The sequence below is a fragment of the Cherax quadricarinatus genome, chromosome 84, assembly GCF_038502225.1.
Source record: "Cherax quadricarinatus isolate ZL_2023a chromosome 84, ASM3850222v1, whole genome shotgun sequence".
NCBI lineage: Eukaryota > Metazoa > Arthropoda > Malacostraca > Decapoda > Parastacidae > Cherax > Cherax quadricarinatus.
In genome coordinates, this window is record NC_091375.1 from 13,410,145 (window position 1) to 13,434,144 (window position 24,000).

General features: G+C 39.7%; 1 protein-coding gene across 7 annotated transcripts in view; it reads right to left on the reverse strand.

Moving 5' to 3' along the window:
• Window positions 1–5,270: 5,270 nt before the first annotated feature.
• LOC128704316 (uncharacterized) overlaps window positions 5,271–24,000 on the reverse strand; it is a 102,541-nt gene continuing 83,811 nt past the window's right edge. For 6 of the 7 annotated variants that reach the window (XM_053799467.2, XM_053799469.2, XM_053799466.2 and 3 more), the window contains 4 exons: window positions 19,489–19,679; window positions 9,160–9,206; window positions 8,359–8,647; window positions 5,271–7,454 (listed from right to left, as the gene is read on the reverse strand). In XM_053799467.2, coding sequence (XP_053655442.2) covers window positions 7,397–7,454; window positions 8,359–8,647; window positions 9,160–9,206; window positions 19,489–19,679 — 585 coding nt within the window. In that variant the 3' untranslated portion in view covers window positions 5,271–7,396. The remainder of the gene's footprint in view (window positions 7,455–8,358; window positions 8,648–9,159; window positions 9,207–19,488; window positions 19,680–24,000) is intronic. The other variant, XM_053799471.2, reaches the window with a different exon arrangement.

Here is a 24,000-nt window from a genome sequence, read left to right on the forward strand (position 1 = left end):
AAACTTGCTCTGTCTTTATAAGCATCAGAAATAATATTAGGAGTTACAGAAGGAACCTGATTGCCCTTGAGAATGCCACTAGGCTTCTGAGTGGCTATAAAACACTCAGACAACATGAACTTAGACAAGCATATTACGAATTAAATTTACAGTGTCAACTGACTGATCTTTATCAATTCATGACTTAATAAAAAATGTTACCAGAGAGAAACTTGTCTTCACTTTTGTCGGGAGCACATCTAACTGCTGTAACATAGCTTAGGTTACATGTACATCTAACTGCTGTAACATAGCTTAGGTTACATGTACATCTAACTGCTGTAACATAGCTTAGGTTACATGTACATCTAACTGCTGTAACATAGCTTAGGTTACATGTACATCTAACTGCTGTAACATAGCTTAGGTTACATGTACATCTAACTGCTGTAACATAGCTTAGGTTACATGTACATCTAACTGCTGTAACATAGCTTAGGTTACATGTACATCTAACTGCTGTAACATAGCTTAGGTTACATGTACATCTAACTGCTGTAACATAGCTTAGGTTACATGTACATCTAACTGCTGTAACATAGCTTAGGTTACATGTACATCTAACTGCTGTAACATAGCTTAGGTTACATGTACATCTAACTGCTGTAACATAGCTTAGGTTACATGTACATCTAACTGCTGTAACATAGCTTAGGTTACATGTACATCTAACTGCTGTAACATAGCTTAGGTTACATGTACATCTAGCAGTTTACTGTACACCCAGACTGATGTAGTAGCCAGGCTTAGGCTTGGTTACATGTACTTCTAGCAGTTTACTGTACTCCCAGACTGATGTAGTAGCCAGGCTTAGGCTTGGTTACATGTACTTCTAGCAGTTTACTGTACACCCAGACTGATGTAGTAGCCAGGCTTAGGCTTGGTTACATCTACATCTAGCAGTTTACTGTACTCCCAGACTGATGTAGTAGCCAGGCTTAGGCTTGGTTACATCTACATCTAGCAGTTTACTGTACTCCCAGACTGATGTAGTAGCCAGGCGTAGGCTTGGTTACATGCGCTTCTAGCAGTTAGTGGTCAACAGAGTTAAATTAAATCAGAGGCTGCCATAGTGAAGAGCTCTGTTCCACAAGGCACAGTACTCGCCCCCATCTTATTCCTTATCCTCATATCAGACATAGACAGAGATATACATCACAGCACCGTATCATCCTTTGCGGATGATACTAGGATCTGCATGAGGCTGTCATCTGCTGAGGACGCAGTTAACCTCCAAGAAGATATAAACAAAGTTTTCCAGTGGGCAACGGTAAACAATATGATGTTCAATGAGGACAAATTCCAACTACTCCGTTATGGAAAACTGGAGGAGATAATAACTAGAACAGAGTATACTACTGACTCCGGCCATACAATAGAGCGGAAAAATAATGTAAGGGACCTGGGAGTAGTAATGTCTGAGGATCTCACTTTCAAGGATCACAACAGTGCCACGATCGCACGTGCAAAGAAAATGATAGGATGGATAATGAGAACTTTCAAAACGAGAGATGCCAAGCCAATGATGATCCTTTTCAAATCACTTGTTCTCTCTAGGCTGGTATACTGCTGTACATTAACATCTCCATTCAAAGCATGTGAAATCGCAGATCTAGAGAGTGTACAGAGATCCTTTACTGCACGTATAAGTTCTGTCAAGCACCTTAACTACTGGGAACGCTTGGAAGCACTTGACTTGTACTCGTTGGAACGCAGGAGGGAGAGATATATCATAATCTACACTTGGAAAATCTTGGAAGGAATGGTCCCAAATCTGCACACAGAAATCACTCCCTACGAAAGTAAAAGACTGGGCAGGCGATGCAAAATGCCCCCAATAAAAAGTAGGGGCGCCATTGGTACACTAAGGGAAAACACCATAAGTGTCCGGGGCCCAAAACTGTTCAACAGCCTCCCATCATGCATTAGGGGAATTGCCAATAAACCCCTGGCTGCCTTCAAGAGAGAGCTGGACAGATACCTAAAGTCAGTGCCGGATCAGCCGGGCTGTGGCTCGTACGTTGGACTGCGTGCGGCCAGCAGTAACAGCCTAGTTGATCAGGCCCTGATCCATCGGGAGGCTTGGTCATGGACCGGGCCGCGGGGTTACCTGGAGGTTACCTGGTAACCTCCAGGTACTCCCAAACTGATGTAGTAGCCAGGTGTAGGCTTGGTTACATGTTCTTCTAGCAGTTTACTGTACACCCAGACTGATGTAGTAGCCAGGCTCAGGCTTGGTTACATGTACTTCTAGCAGTTTACTGTACTCCCAGGCTTGGTTACATGTACGTCTAGCAGTTTACTGTACTCCCAGACTGCTGTAGTAGCCAGGTGTAGGCTTCTGGCAGTCTGGCATACAAATGATAGTCAAACTGAATATAAAGTTTGTGGTCATTCAAGTGCTTATTTGTTCGCTTCTTGAGGAATATAGAGACGTAGTCAGTACAATACCTTAAATGGGATGTCACGGTTTCTTATTAGTGAAAATAAGAAACGTATTGAACATGTACCTTGACCTTGGTTGCAAAAGATGAAGGTATTATTGAATAAATAACACCCTTGTTAATGATACCTAAATGTTCTCCCAGGACTCAGTGGTTTAGCTTCTGTTACAGTGTATCCGTGTTCTTGAACAATGGTCCACATATTGGATATGGAGTGCACAAGGCACTAGCGACTACCATCCACAGGATAGATATGGTGTACAATAAACTATCAGCTACCGTCCAGAGGCTGATTATGGGATTCACAATAAACTCCATGTTTAGAAAGGACATGGCCAGAACGTACAAATAGTCGATTCATATGCTTTCTGCTCACTTGGTATAACTTAGGCAGTTCATCGTAACTGTTTTTGCCTGCTACCACTGTCTTTATTTCCACTTGTCGTGTAACACCACTTTTAATAACATCCAAGATACTGAGAGGTACCATGGTGAATGTACAGTGCTGCTCTGTACGAACACATCAAGAGAGGTTGGTTGGTTAGCTGGGTTTAGTTTAAATGCTTATCGACACACGAGGGTCATTAAGGCTGCATGTCACTTGCTCACCACCGATCAAGAATACCCTAATCTCTAACTTTGGGTCTATTGGGATTAAACTCTAAGTGTATATATGGTAAGATATACATCCTTCCAGGTGTATATGCGCTGTTCCTCAGTGCACACACGTCGAGAAACCTTTACTCATCAGAATATATACAGAGGTACCTCCCCAGTGTATATATAATGTTGCTCCCAGTGCATACACACAGACACCTCTCAGAATATATATGAAGTTGGGGAAGCAGGAGGGACGGGGTCATCGAAATTTAAGAACCGAGTCAAGTCTCTGTCCTGACGAATGTTGAGCCATGATGCAGGGACCAGAAGCTATAACTTAACACTCAAAGGTCAGCGCTGTATAGCCCTTGTGGCTTAGCGTTTCTTTTTTATTATAATAATAATAATAACATTCAAAGTTGGTTGGTTATTGGGTTTTAAAGCCTATCGACTACACGAGAATCATTAAGAAGAATATTTTAATCTCTAAAATATGGATTAAAATAAATCCTCAACGTATATACGCTGAGAGAAATATACTCGTCGGTGTATATATCCCTTGAACTTCCCAAAAAAGCAGATATGCTAACAGAGGCCAGTGACTATACACCCCATACACAACTATACATTTATGTACCAACCCAGCTGTGTGTCGGGGGGTTGAGCCGTACCTCCCTAGATCCGCCTACTTCTGTTAGCCAACACGATTTATCTCAGTTATAGCTTCTTTTACAGTTGTAAACTGATATGATCTTCGTTTTTCTTACTGCACTAAAATATACAAGTACTTCCCGACGTCTCTGTGACTCATCCCAGTGCTCAGTATTATGAGTGTTCCCTCTAGTCTGGTCAGACTAAACACTGTGACTGTGTACTCGCCTTGTTGTCTTAGGAGTCGATTCAGAACTCTGTGATTTTTTTAATAAAATTATGTTAATTTTATCTTCTATACGACTTACACGGATTTTCCAGTTTGTTTTTATAATAAAGTAATAATAAAAGGGTATATACACTGAGGTATAGGTCTTTCATTGTATATATGCTAATAGTTTATACCAAGGTGGGTAATAATTTTGACTAGTGGGCATATTACCAGCCTAGTATGGCTTATGTTAACTTCTCGGGGGGATACTTTTGTCAGTATACAACTGTAAGTGTTTAATAAGGCGACCAGACAGTGGTTAGTTACAGTGAGACACACACACAGGGTACAAGATACATATAACCAGAAAACAAATACTACATTGTTGATAAATGGTTCAGAGAACCGACAAGTTGATCCAATATACCAACATATAGTCTGCCGTTATATATATATATATATTTATATATATATATATATATATACATATATATATATATATATATACATATATATATTTATATATATATATGTCGTGCCGAATAAGCAGAACTTGCGATCTTGGCTTAAATAGCAACAATCATCTTGCCATATAGAACAAGTGAAAATTTGTGTATGCAATAATTTCGCCAAAATCATTCTGAACCTAACGAAAAAAATATATTTCACTGTGTTTGTTTAGTATTAAATTACTGTAAACAAATCTAAAATATATTTAGTTGGGTTAAGCTAAAATAAATTGTTCTTGTTATAATAAGGTTATGTAAGTTTTCTAAGTTCCTTTTGGTGCAAAATTATAAATTTTTACATCAACATTAATGAAAAAAATATATCTTTAAACGTGTAAGAGAAAATTTTAGAAAGGACTTAATTTTAAATGAGTTCTTGCTAATTGACCAGTTTTACATATTCGGCACGACATATACATATATTTATATATATATATATATATATATTTATATATATATACATATATATATATATATATATATATATATATATATATATATATATATATATATATATATATATATATATATATATATATATATATATATATAACTTTACTGGGGACCATCATATTATATATGTATATATATATATATATATATATATATATATATATATAATATATATATATATATATATATATATATATATATATATATATATATATATTATATATATATATATATATATATATATATATATATATATATATATATATATATATATATATATATATATATATATATATATACACATGCTGTGATATTTAGTGTTTAATTGTACTTAACGGTTATAAGGTAATAAAAATAATTTTTTATATTTAAATTTTTATATGTAAATAATCAAGAGAAATACATTTTTCTGACGCATTGGTCCCTTTTTGCATTTTATTAACATTTTTAAATAAACTTAAAATAATTTTGGTTTACTGCTCTTCATTGTGCTTTACTAAATAGCCTCAATAAAGTATATGGTGCTTTTGTTTACAATGTTTATATCTTAGCCTCTATCAAGGACAAATATCACTGAGTTATACTAACAATATAGTATATACAGTTATTTACAACCATTCAGTTATCTCAACACATCACCTCAATCACAACTCCCAAACCACAACACAATCATCTGGATCATCTGAAAATACACACCAGAGGAAAAGCGAAATATATAAATCATGACTCACGAAATCGTGTTAACATGATTGCACACAAACCAGGGAACTAGTGGGGATCGAACTCATGGCTGGCGAGTTGTGAAACTCACAGGCCAGTGTGTTCTGGGACTTGGAGATAAATGGTATAAAATGCCGACACGATGGAAAAATAAGCAGTTTAATGTCTACGTTTCGCCCACACAGTGGGCTTTATCACAAACAGATCTACTTGGGTAAAGAGTACATGAGCATACATGTTTACTTTCTTCATTCTCCACACTATATATACTCCAGTGATGTATCGGATATCCGCATCCGCATGCACATCCGCAGAATATCCACACAATTTCTTACATCCGCATCCGCAAAACAATTAAAACATCCTCATACACATCCACATCCGCGGATATTTAAATTTCCATATCCGATACATCTCTAATATATCCAGGTAGATCTGTTTGTGACTTGATAAAACCCACTGTGTGGGCGAAACGTAGACAATAAAGAATCGCATTATACTACATATACGTTTATTTTTCCATTGTGACTCACCATGAGTTCAACCACACTGCTCCCTGATTTATTATGCAAATTTTTGGATACGTAAATATTTGATTCAGAAACAAGAACAACACTTCAACTTAACATTCATTGAATCTGTGTAGCATAGAATAATTTACTTTACCTGACGTATCAAAGAATTTGCATGGCTTTTATTCCAGTTTTCCTGAGGGAAAGTCAATCGTTGTGTCCCAAACCATTTCATACATAAACCATACCCCCGACCGGGATTGAACCCGCGGTCATAGAGTCTCACTTTCCTATGGTGTAGAAATATACCTAGTTGGATGAATCTTATCGTGGCTAGCTGGTCTAGTGGCTAACGCGACGGGCTGGAGTTTTGAGACTCTATGACCGCGGGTTCAATCCCGGCCGGGGGTATGGTTTATTTGCAATCGTGTCATTACGATTTCTTAAGTCATTTCATACATCTTAAAAAAAATCCAAATAATTTGGACGAATACTAAGATACGTGATATAAATTATGTAACATGAAAATAAACAAAGAATCTACACAGAAAAACATTTGTACTGATATTTTCTTTATTACATTCCTCTTGGCCAGAAAGCCTCCATATACACCGGGGAGTTAGTGAAGGGATTTTCAAATTATTATTATTATCAAAAGGATTTTAACTTTCTTTTTTCTAAATTTTCCACGTGAAATCATTGCTCTTTGAAATTTATCTTCGAAAAAAAAATTTATTGGCTTTCTATTTGATGTTTTCCTGTTTCTTTACACTGGCAAAAAACTGGAATAAATATATAGAACTAAGGTTCAGAACTTTTAAAAAAATTCTTTAAGTGAAATACTTAAAAAATTAAAAATATTCAGAGATTTTTTTACACTTGTTATATTAATAACAATAAATGTAAATATATTTTTTTTTCGTTTCATTAAACTGAAGTTATGAGCTGCCATATTTAGCTTAGGGAAAGTCACTGTCTTCAGAAATTAGCTTCGACTGCTTTCTGTGATGTCACACTGAAGATATGAGATCTTTACCTCTGCGGTGATTTATTAGCTGTCTCCTATTTAAGCTATAATTACTGCTGTATTAGAGCCTAGCTGTACCTGTTATTTTAGCTCTTCAGTCCAATTTTAGACTTATTTACGTAGTTATTCTCTTCTTTACAGAGACGTGATTAGATTTTCAGAAACTTGCGTATAGGTGTTATTCACATTGTAGGTCTCGTCAGTAGGCTGTGAAGAGTTCCTCTTGTAACCTAACTTGACTGTTCGTACTTGATGTTGGAGTCTTCTAGAGGTTCCAGCACAGGTATTCTGGAAGAGAGAGAGCAAAGTTAGTTCTTACACAGTCCAGTTCACAGGCTGGCAGCTCTTATCCTGCCTCATCTGGGAGCTGTTAGCTTACTTCAACTCATTTATAGGCTAGGAACTGTTATCCCACGTCAGCTCAATTGCAGCTAAGAGCTGTTATCTTATTTTAACTCATTTACAGGCTAGCAGTTATCTTACTAAAGTGTCCCGTAGCTCGGCTGGAGCGCACTCAGCTCACATATTGCGGTGCGTGGTTCATTAAGACACCAACTGTCCCTGTTTACTTAGCAATAAGTATGTACCTGGGTGTTAGCCGACTGCTGTGGGTCGCAACCTGGGGACAAAATTAACCTAAATTGCCGAAATGCTCTGCATAACTAGGGGCTTTCTATATAGTATGTCACTGATGTCAGCTATGATCTGTATAAGTTGTATCATGTATCTGTAGAAATAGATTATTATTGCCTCAGGTCATTACAAAGCTTGGCATTATCTAGGGTATACTACCACTCTCTAGGAAGCGACATACAACAGAAGACTAACACCCAGGTACCTATTTACTGCTAAGTGAACAGGGGCAGCATATGGGAAGAGCCTCATGCGTTCCTCCTGGGAATCGAGCTCGAGTGTTCTCCGTTGTGAGTCAAGCACTGCCACTGACTTACATATTTTAAAATTAGTGACTGAAGCCATTACTTATCATGTGATGTAAATGATTTAGAAAACAGACAAGCTGAAGAATGAGACACTCGTGCAACATTTTGGAACCTTTATTGAGGAAACGTTTCGGTGGGTTGGGTAAACATATAACTACGTCAAGATACAAAAAATAAATATTTGAGGCTCTCTACTAATGCTCTTGATCCAAGGACTTGGACCCTTCCCGTGAATATAACAATATACTCACTCCTTTTGGACCTGGTGGGAGAGCTGTTGAGAATTGGGAAGGATGTGTTGGGATGTGGAGGCTGTGGTCTGATACGTCAACAGCTGGGGTGGCATATGCGGAGGTAGGCTGGATACGCCTACTGCTGCTCCTGCAACTGATACCGAGCCCCCAGACGTGGTCAGGTGGTGAGAGCCTTGAGTGTGGTGGTGATGGAGAGGAACAGAAGTGCTGCTGCTGCTGCTGCTGGTACTACCGCCGTAGTGGTCAGCAGCGTGGTGGTCAGCGTAGTTGGTGATCACTGTTGACACTGTTGCAGATTATTATTATTATTGTTTTATTATAGTGCTATTATATTTATGTGAGCCGCTAAATCCATATGGGATAGTCAGCGCAATGAGGGTTGGTTATTTGAGCTTAAAAGCCTATCGACACACGGGGGTCTTAGGTATATCACACACTAACCCTCAGTCAAGAATACTTTATTCCCAGATGTATATCTACTGGGATTAAACATAACTAAAAGCAAATATTCCTAGATAAATCAGAATATAAACAAAGTGTTGAAGTGTTTTTATAATAGATATAGTGAACTAAAATATACCAAGTGGCCTTTTAAGAGGCATCATCTGTAATATTATTACTTAATTTATTCATTGTTCACTGATGATGTGTGTATAGCCTACGAAACACTCAGTTTTAATTTGCAGTTCTCTTTACCGAGGTAGTTTAACCTTAATTGTAGTCATATCTCTTAAATTAGTCTAGGATTTTTAAAGGAAGTATAATAGAGCGCAAATTGTGTGTGTGTAACTCACTCACCATAGGTTGTTTGAGGTTTTATTGGTGAGCTTCCGCCTATATTCAAACTGAAATAATAATAATAATAATAATAATAATAATAATAATAATAATAATAATAATAATAATAATAATAATAATAATAATAATAATAATAATAATAAGTGCAGACAGCACTAATATTAATAATACAATAAATTCTATATTTCATTATTAATAGGCAAAGTGGTGAACAGGTGACATGCAGCCTTTACGAACCATTTGATTAGTCAATAATACACAAATCACCCGCACATAGGAGAGACGAGCTTACGACGATGTTTCGGTCCGACTTGGACCATTTACAAAGTCACACTAACAGAAAAGATTAAGTAGGTTCGCCAGGAAACAGGACAAGTATTTCCTGACACTGGTCTTAATTATATGATGACCCACAGCTTGAGCTTTTGGTCATCTGACCGAGGCCTTCCACTGGCTTACCAGTCCAGGGTTATATAAAAGAGTAAGGTAGCCAGTATATATATATATATATATATATATATATATATATATATATATATATATATATATATATATATATATATATATATATATATATATATATATATACATCAAGGAGGAGAACAAGGAAGGGAACAAGAGAGGGAGAAGAGAAAATGCTGGATGTGGTAAGGTAGGTACCGGCCTATTTATGTATTGTTTCAGTCATGGTATTGTGCCTCTTTTGTGCTTTAGAAGTCAATAAGTTTCAGGTCCAGTTATCATACTAACTAACCTGTCTATCTTTCTATTAATGGTAATGAAAAAATATTCAATAAATCCAAATCTAGGTGTAAATATATTTCTTTCAGATTTGAGCGCCACTACACCAATATTGACGCGTCAGAACAGTACAAATTTCTAGAAATTAATAATCTATCCGGTAAATGTTGTCGTTCTATGAATATTATCATTTATAACTGACTATATTAAATTACTTCCCTATGCAACTGGATTTTTAGCACTAATAATGATTGGATAAATGCACATACCTAAGACATAATTTGTAGATATATATCCAGATATACTGCTGATAATCCCTTTGGGGCCTAGTTCTTAGGTTTTTGTGTATTTATATAATAAACTAACCACTACCATCCACAGGATGGATTATAGGGTGCACAGTAGACTAGCCACTACCATCCATAGGATGGATATGAGGTACACAATAAACTAGCCACTACCATCCTTAGGATGGATATGAGGTACACAATAAACTAGCCACTACCATCCATAGGATGGATATGAGGTACACAATAAACTAGCCACTACCATCCTTAGGATGGATATGAGGTACACAATAAACTAGCCACTACCATCCACAGGATGGATATGAGGTACACAATAAACTAGCCACTACCATCCTTAGGATGGATATGAGGTACACAATAAACTAGCCACTACCATCCACAGGATGGATATGAGGTACACAATAAACTAGCCACTACCATCCATAGGATGGATATGAGGTACACAATAAACTAGCCACTACCATCCTTAGGATGGATATGAGGTACACAATAAACTAGCCACTACCATCCATAGGATGGATATGAGGTACACAATAAACTAGCCACTACCATCCACAGGATGGATATGAGGTACACAATAAACTAGCCACTACCATCCACAGGATGGATTATAGGGTGCACAGTAGACTTGCCACTACCATCCATAGGATGGATATGAGGTACACAATAAACTAGCCACTACCATCCACAGGATGGATATGAGGTACACAATAAACTAGCCACTACCATCCACAGGATGGATATGAGGTATACAATAAACTAGCCACTACCATCCACAGGATGGATATGAGGTACACAATAAACTAGCCACTACCGTCCACAGGATGGATATGAGGTACACAATAAACTAGCCACTACCATCCACAGGATGGATATGAGGTACACAATAAACTAGCCACTACCATCCACAGGATGGATATGAGGTACACAATAAACTAGCCACTACCATCCACAGGATGGATATGAGGTACACAATAAACTAGCCACTACCATCCACAGGATGGATATGAGGCACACAATAACCTAGCCACTACCATCCACAGGATGGGTATGAGGCACACAATAAACTAGCCACTACCATCCACAGGATGGATATGAGGTACACAATAAACTAGCCACTACCATCCACAGGATGGATATGAGGTACACAACAAACTAGCCACTACCATCCACAGGATGGATATGAGGTACACAATAAACTAGCCACTACCATCCACAGGATGGATATGAGGTACACAATAAACTAGCCACTGCCATCCACAGGATGGATATGAGGTACACAATAAACTAGCCACTACCATCCACAGGATAGATATGAGGTACACAATAAACTAGCCACTACCATCCACAGGATGGATATGAGGCACACAATAAACTAGCCACTACCATCCACAGGATGGATATGAGGTACACAATAAACTAGCCACTACCATCCACAGGATGGATATGAGGTACACAATAAACCAGCCACTACCATCCACAGGATGGATATGAGGTACACAATAAACTAGCAACTACCATCCACAGGATGGATATGAGGTACACAATAAACTAGCAACTACCATCCACAGGATGGATATGAGGTACACAATAAACTAGCAACTACCATCCACAGAATGGATATGAGGTACACAATAAACTAGCCACTACCATCTACAGGATGGATATGAGGTACACAATAAACTAGCAATTACCATCCACAGGATGGATATGAGGTACACAATAAACTAGCCACTACCATCTACAGGATGGATATGAGGTACACAATAAACTAGCCACTACCATCCACAGGATGGATATGAGGTACACAATAAACTAGCCACTACCATCCACAGGATGGATTATAGGGTGCACAGTAGACTTGCCACTACCATCCATAGGATGGATATGAGGTACACAATAAACTAGCCACTACCATCCACAGGATGGATATGAGGTACACAATAAACTAGCCACTACCATCCACAGGATGGATATGAGGTATACAATAAACTAGCCACTACCATCCACAGGATGGATATGAGGTACACAATAAACTAGTCACTACCGTCCACAGGATGGATATGAGGTACACAATAAACTAGCCACTACCATCCACAGGATGGATATGAGGTACACAATAAACTAGCCACTACCATCCACAGGATGGATATGAGGTACACAATAAACTAGCCACTACCATCCACAGGATGGATATGAGGTACACAATAAACTAGCCACTACCATCCACAGGATGGATATGAGGCACACAATAAACTAGCCACTACCATCCACAGGATGGATATGAGGCACACAATAAACTAGCCACTACCATCCACAGGATGGATATGAGGTACACAATAAACTAGCCACTACCATCCACAGGATGGATATGAGGTACACAATAAACTAGCCACTACCATCCACAGGATAGATATGAGGTACACAATAAACTAGCCACTACCATCCACAGGATGGATATGAGGCACACAATAAACTAGCCACTACCATCCACAGGATGGATATGAGGTACACAATAAACTAGCCACTACCATCCACAGGATGGATATGAGGTACACAATAAACTAGCCACTACCATCCACAGGATGGATATGAGGTACACAATAAACTAGCCACTACCATCCACAGGATGGATATGAGGTACACAATAAACTAGCCACTACCATCCACAGGATGGATATGAGGTACACAATAAACTAGCCACTACCATCCACAGGATGGATATGAGGTACACAATAAACTAGCCACTACCATCCACAGGATAGATATGAGGTACACAATAAACTAGCCACTACCATCCACAGGATGGATATGAGGCACATAATAAACTAGCCACTACCATCCACAGGATGGATATGAGGTACACAATAAACTAGCCACTACCATCCACAGGATGGATATGAGGTACACAATAAACCAGCCACTACCATCCACAGGATGGATATGAGGTACACAATAAACTAGCAACTACCATCCACAGGATGGATATGAGGTACACAATAAACTAGCAACTACCATCCACAGGATGGATATGAGGTACACAATAAACTAGCAACTACCATCCACAGGATGGATATGAGGTACACAATAAACTAGCAACTACCATCCACAGGATGGATATGAGGTACACAATAAACTAGCCACTACCATCCACAGGATGGATATGAGGTACACAATAAACCAGCCACTACCATCCACAGGATGGATATGAGGTACACAATAAACTAGCAACTACCATCCACAGGATGGATATGAGGTACACAATAAACTAGCAACTACCATCCACAGGATGGATATGAGGTACACAATAAACTAGCAACTACCATCCACAGGATGGATATGAGGTACACAATAAACTAGCAACTACCATCCACAGGATGGATATGAGGTACACAATAAACTAGCAACTACCATCCACAGGATGGATATGAGGTACACAATAAACTAGCAACTACCATCCACAGGATGGATATGAGGTACACAATAAACTAGCAACTACCATCCACAGAATGGATATGAGGTACACAATAAACTAGCCACTACCATCTACAGGATGGATATGAGGTACACAATAACCTAGCCACTACCATCCACAGGATGGATATGAGGTACACAATAAACTAGCCACTACCATCTACAGGATGGATATGAGGTACACAATAAACTAGCAACTACCATCCACAGGATGGATATGAGGTACACAATAAACTAGCAACTACCATCCACAGGATGGATATGAGGTACACAATAAACTAGCAACTACCATCCACAGGATGGATATGAGGTACACAATAAACTAGCCACTACCATCCACAGGATGGATATGAGGTACACAATAAACTAGCCACTACCATCTACAGGATGGATATGAGGTACACAATAAACTAGCAACTACCATCCACAGGATGGATATGAGGTACACAATAAACTAGCAACTACCATCCACAGGATGGATATGAGGTACACAATAAACTAGCAACTACCATCCACAGGATGGATATGAGGTACACAATAAACTAGCCACTACCATCCACAGGATGGATATGAGGTACACAATAAACTAGCCACTACCATCCACAGGATGGATATGAGGTACACAATAAACTAACAACTACCATCCACAGGATGGATATGAGGTACACAATAAACTAGCAACTACCATCCACAGGATGGATATGAGGTACACAATAAACTAGCCACTACCATCCACAGGATGGATATGAGGTACACAATAAACTAGCCACTACCATCCACAGGATGGATATGAGGCACACAATAAACTAGCCACTACCATCCACAGGATGGATATGAGGCACACAATAAACTAGCCACTACCATCCACAGGATGGATATGAGGTACACAATAAACAAGCAGCTTTAGCGGTAAAATCTGAAGAATCTAAATCTTTCAGATCTTCTGTAAGAATTAACAAATACGATTTTTTTTATCTTTACGGGGAAGATGTCGGTCATGTGACCAAGAGTTCCAGTTAAAAAGTTTATCATAAAACTAGCACCAAAATCAGAAACACTTGTCCTGTTTCCTGACGAATAAAACTCCGCCACTAGATCTTTCATTCACAATTTTTTTCAATATATTCGACTTTTCGACATTCCATTCACCACATTAAATATCTGCATCTAATAAACCTTCCCTTCGTCGCATCAAACCTGATTTTCTCCTATCCTCAGGTGCTATATAACCCTTAGGGGGTTTAGTGTTTCCTGACGCTGGTCTTAATCATATGATGACCCACAGCTGGAGTTTATGGTCATGTGATCGAGGCCTTCCACTGGCTTACCAGTCGGTCTGAGGCCCGACTGGTAAGGCCAACGTTCTATACAATGATAATAATAATAATAATAATAATAATAATAATAATAATAATAATAATAGTAATTATTATTATTATTATTATTATTATTATTATTATTATTATTATTATTATTATTATTATTATTATTATTATTATTATAACAGTAGAGAAGCGATAAACCCCTAGGGGTCATATTGCGCCTGGGTATTTTGAAGCAAAACAAATTTGATCAGAGGAAGGGAATATCAGCTTCAACTCCTTGGATCAAGAGCCCTTCAGCAACATCAAGGCACCCTCCTTAGTGAGTTGACATTCCATACACTCTCTTGTAAACACAAGAGAGCCTTACTAATCTCTCTTCTGACAGGTCATTAATCCTTAGTGTCAACCTTGACCTGAGAAAATGTGTACACCGGGAAGACAGATAGCAGCGGACTTGCAGGGCCACACCGAGGTTATCTGCTGAGAGCTATCTGTTTCTACGTCTACAGGTCTTCTCTGTTTTTCTTGCTCCAGTTGTGACTTGACAATGGTCCGGGATCAGGCGACACGTCGTCACATGGTTCCTTTCCTAAGGGCGCTTTTTTTAGTTTGTACTGCGAGCGGTATTCAAGCAGACAAGCTTATTAAAACAAAGCAAATAGTTCAGCAGAGTTCATTAAGCAGAAGCAATTAGAGCAGACAAGTTCATTCAACAAAAACATTAAACTGTCAGCACAATAACGTGAGATTATCCAGCCAAGATAATGTCACTATATTATTATTGATCTACGGCCATCTAGAGAACCACCGTGTATTACTTAGGTACACTGTGTCTACGGCCATCTAGAGAACCACCGTTTATTACCTAGGTACACTGTGTCTACGGCCATCTAGAGAACCACCGTGTATTACCTAGGTACACTGTGTCTACGGCCATCTAGAGAACCACCGTGTATTACCTAGGTACACTGTGTCTACGGCCATCTAGAGAACCACCGTGTATTACCTAGGTACACTGTGTCTACGGCCATCTAGAGAACCACCGTGTATTACCTAGGTACACTGTGTCTACGGCCATCTAGAGAACCACCGTGTATTACCTAGGTACACTGTGTCATATGTAGACTGTACGTGTACTTGAAATTACTCATTCCTTATTCAGTATTACATCCGGTAATTATATATTAAATTACATAGGATATATATTGCGATTAGATACTCGGTTCAAATTAAATTGGTTAATTGGGTTTAAAGATACACAAGGATTATTAAGGCTGCATGTCGACTGTTTACCACTAATCGAAAATACTTTAAGCCCATATAGGCGGGTGCTGGGATTAAATTAATCTTCAAGCATTCATAAACTGAAATATATTTATCTTAGCATGTGTACATGAACTTCCTCTCAGTGACAACATATCACCTATAGGTTAGGTGATACATATCACCTATAGGTTAGGCTAGGTAAGAGTTGTTAGGTTAGGCTAGGTAAGAGTTGTTAGGTTAGGTTAGGTAAGAGTCGTTAGGTTAGGTTAGGCTAGGTAAGAGTCGTTAGGTTAGGCTAGGTAAGAGTCGTTAGGTTAGGCTAGGTAAGAATTGTTAGGTTAGGTTAGGTAAGAGTCGTTAGGTTAGGTTAGGCTAGGTAAGAGTCGTTAGGTTAGGCTAGGTAAGAGTCTTTAGGTTAGGTTAGGCTAGGTAAGAGTCGTTAGGTTAGGCTAGGTAAGAGTTGTTAGGTTAGGCTAGGTAAGAGTCGTTAGGTTAGGTTAGGCTAGGTAAGAGTCGTTAGGTTAGGCTAGGTAAGAGTCGTTAGGTTAGGCTAGGTAAGAGTTGTTAGGTTAGGCTAGGTAAGAGTTGTTAGGTTAGGCTAGGTAAGAGTCGTTAGGTTAGGTTAGGCTAGGTAAGAGTCGTTAGGTTAGGCTAGGTAAGAGTCGTTAGGTTAGGCTAGGTAAGAGTTGTTAGGTTAGGCTAGGTAAGAGTTGTTAGGTTAGGCTAGGTAAGAGTCGTTAGGTTAGGTTAGGCTAGGTAAGAGTCGTTAGGGTAGGCTAGGTAAGAGTTGTTAGGCTAGGCTAGGTAAGAGTTGTTAGGTTAGGCTAGGTAAGAGTTGTTAGGTTAAGCTAGGTAAGAGTCGTTAGGTTAGGCTAGGTAAGAGTCGTTAGGTTAGGTTAGGCTAGGTAAGAGTCGTTAGGTTAGGTAAGGTTAGGCTAGGTAAGAGTTGTTAGGTTAGGCTAGGTAAGAGTCGTTAGGTTAGGTTAGGTAAGAGTCGTTAGGTTAGGTTAGGTTAGGTTAGGCTAGGTAAGAGTCGTAGGTTAGGTTAGGTAATAGTCGTTAGGTTAGGTTAGGCTAGGTAAGAGTCGTTAGGTTAGGTTAGGCTAGGTAAGAGTCGTTAGGTTAGGTTAGGCTAGGTAAGAGTCGTTAGGTTAGGTTAGGCTAGGTAAGAGTCGTTAGGTTAGGTTAGGCTAGGTAAGAGTCGTTAGGTTAGGCTAGGTAAGAGTCGTTAGGTTAGGCTAGGTAAGAGTCGTTAGGTCAGGCTAGGTATGAGTCGTTAGGTTAGGTTAGGCTAGGTTAGAGTCGTTAAGAAACGTATAAAGTGTTTCCTGACACTGGTTTTAGTCATATAGATGACTAGTTAATTATATTTGGTTAGACATGACTTAAATCGTAATGACACGATTGCAAATAAACCATACCCCCGGCCGGGATTGAACCCGCGGTCATAGAGTCTCAAAACTCCAGCCCGTCGTGTTAGCCACTAGACCAGCTAGCCACAATAAGATTCATCCAACTAGGTATATTTCTACACCATAGGAAAGTTAGCACAGGCACCTCTGTGACCACAAATGCAAGTTTTTACAGACGAATCTCCAGCTAGCGTGGCCGTGACGAACTCTAGCTCGTCCCTTCACTGCCGTCAACATGACATGGCTAGCTGGTCTAGTGGCTAACGCGACGGGCTGGAGTTTTGAGACTATGACCGCGGGTTCAATCCCGGCCGGGGGTATGGTTTATTTGCAATCGTGTCATTACGATTTCTTAAGTCATGTTGACGGCAGTGAAGGGACTTGAGCTAGAGTTCGTCACGGCCACGCTAGCTGGAGATTCGTCTGTAAAAACTTGCATTTGTGGTCACAGAGGTGCCTGTGCTAACTTTCCTATGGTGTAGAAATATACCTAGTTGGATGAATCTTATTGTGGCTAGCTGGTCTAGTGGCTAACGCGACGGGCTGGAGTTTTGAGACTCTATGACCGCGGGTTCAATCCCGGCCGGGGGTATGGTTTATATTTGGTTAGGTTAGGCAAGATTCGTTAGGAAATAGAACAAGTGTTCCCTGACGCGGGTTTTAGTTATAAGATGACCCGCTACCGGAGCTTTTGATCATCTGATAAAAACCTTTCACTGGCTTACCAGTCCACCCCTTTAAAAATTAAGATTCTGTGGGTAATATTTATTATATCACTTATTACATCCTTTTTAATAAATTATGCAGCTTTGTTAGCCCATAATAACAAAAGTAATATTCAATGTACACAAAATATTTGAGTCATTACAATGGATGTCACTTGTTAACAACACCTTCATATTTTTGTGGATTTTCAGATTTTTTTCTTATATATATATATGAAAAAAATATACATTCGATATTAGTCCGGTGTCTAAACATAATTTTCATCTGTGGATTTATTAATCTAAATTTAGGATACAGGAACGCAGGAGGGAGATATATATCATAATCTACACTTGAAAAATCTTGGAAGGAATGGTCCCAAATCTGCACACAGAAATCACTCCCTACGAAAGTAAAAGACTGGGCAGGCGATGCAAAATGCACCCAATAAAAAGTAGGGGCGCCATTGGTACACTAAGAGAAAACACCATAAGTGTCCGGGGCCCAAAACTGTTCAACAGCCTCCCATCAAGCATTAGGGGAATTGCCAATAAACCCCTGGCTGCCTTCAAGAGAGAGCTGGACAGATACCTAAAGTCAGTGCCGGATCAGCCGGGCTGTGGCTCGTACGTCGGACTGCGTGCGGCCAGCAGTAACAGCCTAGTTGATCAGGCCCTGATCCATCGGGAGGCCTGGTCATGGACCGGGCCGCGGGGGCGTTGATCCCCGGAATAACCTCCAGGTAACCTCCAGGTAGGTGGTAAATCTATCATCAAGTATTACTTCGTCTATAGTCTACTTTGTGGCTGCTGTTACTCATTCTAGCCATAATTTTTAAAGGGGTGGACGGGTAAGCCAGCGGAAGTCCTCGATCAGATGACCAAAAGCTCCTGCGGTAGGTCATCATATGACCCACGTCAGGAAACACTTGCCCTGTTTCCTGACAAACATTACCAACTATTACTCATGTAGGCTGTAAATATATGTTCCTAATATGTCTTTATCTAGTAAAGATAAATGCATCTTACACTTCCTGTATCGCCAGATCACCAGACAGAGGCCAGCATGTCACCTTGCAGATCACCTACTAGGACTGACCTGGAAGTGGAGTATCGGTTGGTGGCTTGCTGTTGCTGCTGCTGCTGCTGTTGCTGCTGCTGGTGGTGATGCTGCTGCAGTTGATGCTGTTGTTGCTGTGAAGACGAAGAGGAAGAGGATCCAGCATTCTTAGGTTTCCTCTTGCGAGTTTGGATAGGCCCCTCTTTTTTCATAGTGAGGGGACGGCTTACCTAAAGGGAAACGTGGGTAGGTGAGAATGAGAGAGAATAGGGAGTGGGAAAGAGGAGGGGACGAAAAAATAAGCAGATGTACAAAGTAAATAGAATCAATACGAGGATAATTTAGGCCCAAATGATGCTATTTTCATAGACTTCCATGGGTTGCTTTACAAAAAAAAATCTTAAAGTGATATTAATAAAACAATATCCAGTCTGTATTTATATTCTTATGCAGCATTATTCTCAAGTAATTCTGTCTATAATCTAACACATATAATTAGCACACGATTAAATACAAATTACTCAGGTTATTTGATGACTAACTTTAAGGAAAATAGTGAAAATATAGTCATGTAAATTTTTAGATAGTTTAGATTTTTTTTAAATTACGCAAATTTGACCAATATTGAGATAGATTATTATGATGTGTGCAGAATAAAAAAATGGCATATAAAAAAATTGCATAACTATATTTCAATGTTTTACCTGGGAAGTGTTTGCTTCGAACTATAGACCAATAAGCCTAACCTCCATAGTGGGAAAATTTATGGAATCAATAATTGCCGAGGCAGTTCGTAGCCACCTTGAAAAGCATAAATTAATCAACGAATCTCAGCATGGTTTTACAAAGGGGCGTTCCTGCCTTACGAATTTATTAACTTTTTTCACTAAGGTATTTGAGGAGGTAGATCATGGTAATGAATATGATATTGTGTATATGGACTTCAGTAAGGCTTTTGACAGGGTCCCACATCAGAGACTATTGAGGAAAATTAAAGCACATGGAATAGGAGGAGAAATTTTTTCCTGGATAGAGGCATGGTTGACAAATAGGCAGCAGAGAGTTTGCATAAATGGGGAGAAATCAGAGTGGGGAAGTGTCACGAGCGGTGTTCCACAGGGGTCAGTGTTGGGCCCCCTGCTGTTCACAATCTACATAAACGACATAGATGAGGGCATAAAGAGCGACATCGGCAAGTTTGCCGATGACACCAAAATAGGCCGTCGAATTCATTCTGACGAGGACATTCGAGCACTCCAGGAAGATTTGAATAGACTGATGCAGTGGTCGGAGAAGTGGCAGATGCAGTTTAATATAGACAAATGCAAAGTTCTAAATGTTGGACAGGACAATAACCATGCCACATATAAACTAAATAATGTAGATCTTAATATTACGGATTGCGAAAAAGATTTAGGAGTTCTGGTTAGCAGTAATCTGAAACCAAGACAACAGTGCATAAGTGTTCGCAATAAAGCTAATAGAATCCTTGGCTTCATATCAAGAAGCATAAATAATAGGAGTCCTCAGGTTGTTCTTCAACTCTATACATCGTTGGTTAGGCCTCATTTAGATTATGCTGCACAGTTTTGGTCACCTTATTACAGAATGGATATAAATTCTCTGGAAAATGTACAAAGGAGGATGACAAAGTTGATCCCATGTATCAGAAACCTTCTCTATGAGGATAGACTAAGGGCCCTGAATCTGCACTCTCTAGAAAGACGTAGAATTAGGGGGGATATGATTGAGGTGTATAAATGGAAGACAGGAATAAATAAAGGGGATGTAAATAGTGTGCTGAAAATATCTAGCCTAGACAGGACTCGCAGCAATGGTTTTAAGTTGGAAAAATTCAGATTCAGGAAGGATATAGGAAAGTACTGGTTTGGTAATAGAGTTGTGGATGAGTGGAACAAACTCCCAAGTACCGTTATAGAGGCCAGAACGTTGTGTAGCTTTAAAAATAGGTTGGATAAATACATGAGTGGATATGGGTGGGTGTGAGTTAGACCTGATAGCTTGTGCTACCAGGTCGGTTGCCGTGTTCCTCCCTTAAGTCAATGTGACCTGACCTGACTAGGTTGGGTGCATTGGCTTAAGCCGGTAGGAGACTTGGACCTGCCTCGCATGGGCCAGTAGGCCTTCTGCAGTGTTCCTTCGTTCTTATGTTTTTATGTTCTTAAGTAGTACTGTTACTACTGCCATCACTACTACTATTATTACCTACACCGATTATGTTTTTGCACTTCACTCAAATAACCGGCACATAGGAGAGAGAACCTATGTGCGGGTTATTTGTGTATTGTTCCAGTCACGGTATTGTGCCTTTTTGTTCTCTTTAGACAAGTCATACGCTTGTCATTTTAAAAACAGGAATGAGTGAGGGTTCAAGCAGTGCCTGGGAAATGGGGGGTAATCTGGCTCAATTCAAGGCATTTATTAGTTACTAGGCATGACATCGTCCATTCTCCCAAAGCACATCCCCCCCATCCCTTCAACAAAACCCAGCCCTTCCTTGTTAACCAGCCAAGGACCCTCCCTCTGCCTCTCCCCCATTCAGTACCCTCCATTAGGCTAGACCCAAACTGAGTAGCGCTGAACCAGTCAGAGTTCGGGTAATTAGATCTTAACATACAGATAATCAGTAATTAAGCCATCATGGGGTGATTGGTCTATCAGAGAGGGGAGGAGTACTAAATAGAAAAGAGAAGAAAGTGGAGGGAAAGGAGGGGAGAGAAATGGGAATAACTTAGGAAAGTAGTAATGATAATAGAGGGAAGAGATAGACGAGAAAAGCGTGGAAGAGAAGAGATATAAAATTAGAGAAAGTGATGCGTATGGTAACCAAAGAATAATGGAATGAATAGAAATAAACGAAGAATGAAGGGTTGGAGAAAATGAAGAAAAGATAGGTAATAAGAACAAAGAATAAGGGGGTGGGTTGGACAAATGGGATAATGAAAGAGGGATGGATAGGAAATGAGGATACATAATGAAATATAGAGAAGGGGTAGAGGAAGAGTAGGATACCAATATGTGTAGGAAGGTAAGAAAAGGAACGGAGAACAAATGGATTAATAGGAAGTGAGGATAAAGCAAGGGACGCTGGAAAGAAGTGGTAATATAAGAGATGGATAAGCAAGAGAGTGGTTATAGAAAGGTTGGATTGGGAAGAGTTAAACCCAGCGCTGCCTATCTGAAGGCCGCAGTTGCCGCCTATCAGAGCTAACAATCTGAACACAGCCTCATGGCGATGCCTTAACGACAAAGCAGCAGTAACAATCCATCAGCTCAGTAACGACTGCCTAATGACCGCTAAATGGGTGGTTAACGATTGCGGTGAAGCGATGGTATCTGTAAGAGTTGGTTGGTGTGTCAGTGACCAACCTGGCTCTGTTTACTTTATGATGGTCGCTTATCTTCCGGATTTGTGAGTCATAATTACCGACTTAATCCTTTCAAAATGTTATATTTAATCGTTCGAAACAATATCTGTTATTAAAATCAGCAAACTGTTTTAAAATTCGTAGCTTTTATCAATTTCTAGAAAAAATTATGACTATAAATTGAAAATATTATTAAAAATTTGAGTAGGAATGGATGATTTGTTCATCTGAAGGCCTTTGGGCAAGGGAAAGATATTTTTTATTTTTCTAACCATTTTTTTTTAGAATGAGCCGCGATTTTGAAGGTTTAAAAGACTTGATGATAAAGATATTTATAGTTGATGGTATGGGTAGGTCGGCCGGGTGGCCATAGCTACAATCTCACCCTTCCATCAACTACAATATTTCCTTTTTGTTTTAGGCTCACTTAGGCCACCCACACCAACCCTACCTCCCCCAACACCCATCACCCACACAACCCTACCTCCCCCAACACCCATCACCCACACAACCCTACCTCCCCCAACACCCATCACCCATCACCCACACCAACCCTCCATCCCGCCTCATCCTACAACCATATCCCTGACGGCCCAGCAATAATCACCCTACATCCCCAACCCGTAACCCACAACCCTACAGCCTACCATCCCACAACCCTACAGCCTACCATTCCACTTCCCTACAGCCTACCATCCCACAACCATACAGTCTACCATCCCACAACCATACAGTCTACCATCCCACAACCATACAGTCTACCATCCAACAACCCTACAGTCTACCATCCCACAACCATACAGCCTACCATCCCACAACCCTACAGCCTACCATCCCACAACCATACAGTCTACCATCATACAACCATAGTCTACCATCCCACAACCATACAATCTACCATCCCACAACCCTACAGGCTACCATTCCACAATCCTACAGCTTACCATCCCACAACCCTACAGCCTACCATCCCACAACCATACATTCTTCAATCCCACAACCATACAGCCTACCATCCCACAACCATACAATCTACCATCCCACAACCCTACAGGCTACCATTCCACAATCCTCCAGCTTACCATCCCACAACCCTACAGCCTACCATCCCACAACCATACATTCTTCCATCCCACAACCATACAGTCTACCATCCCACAAC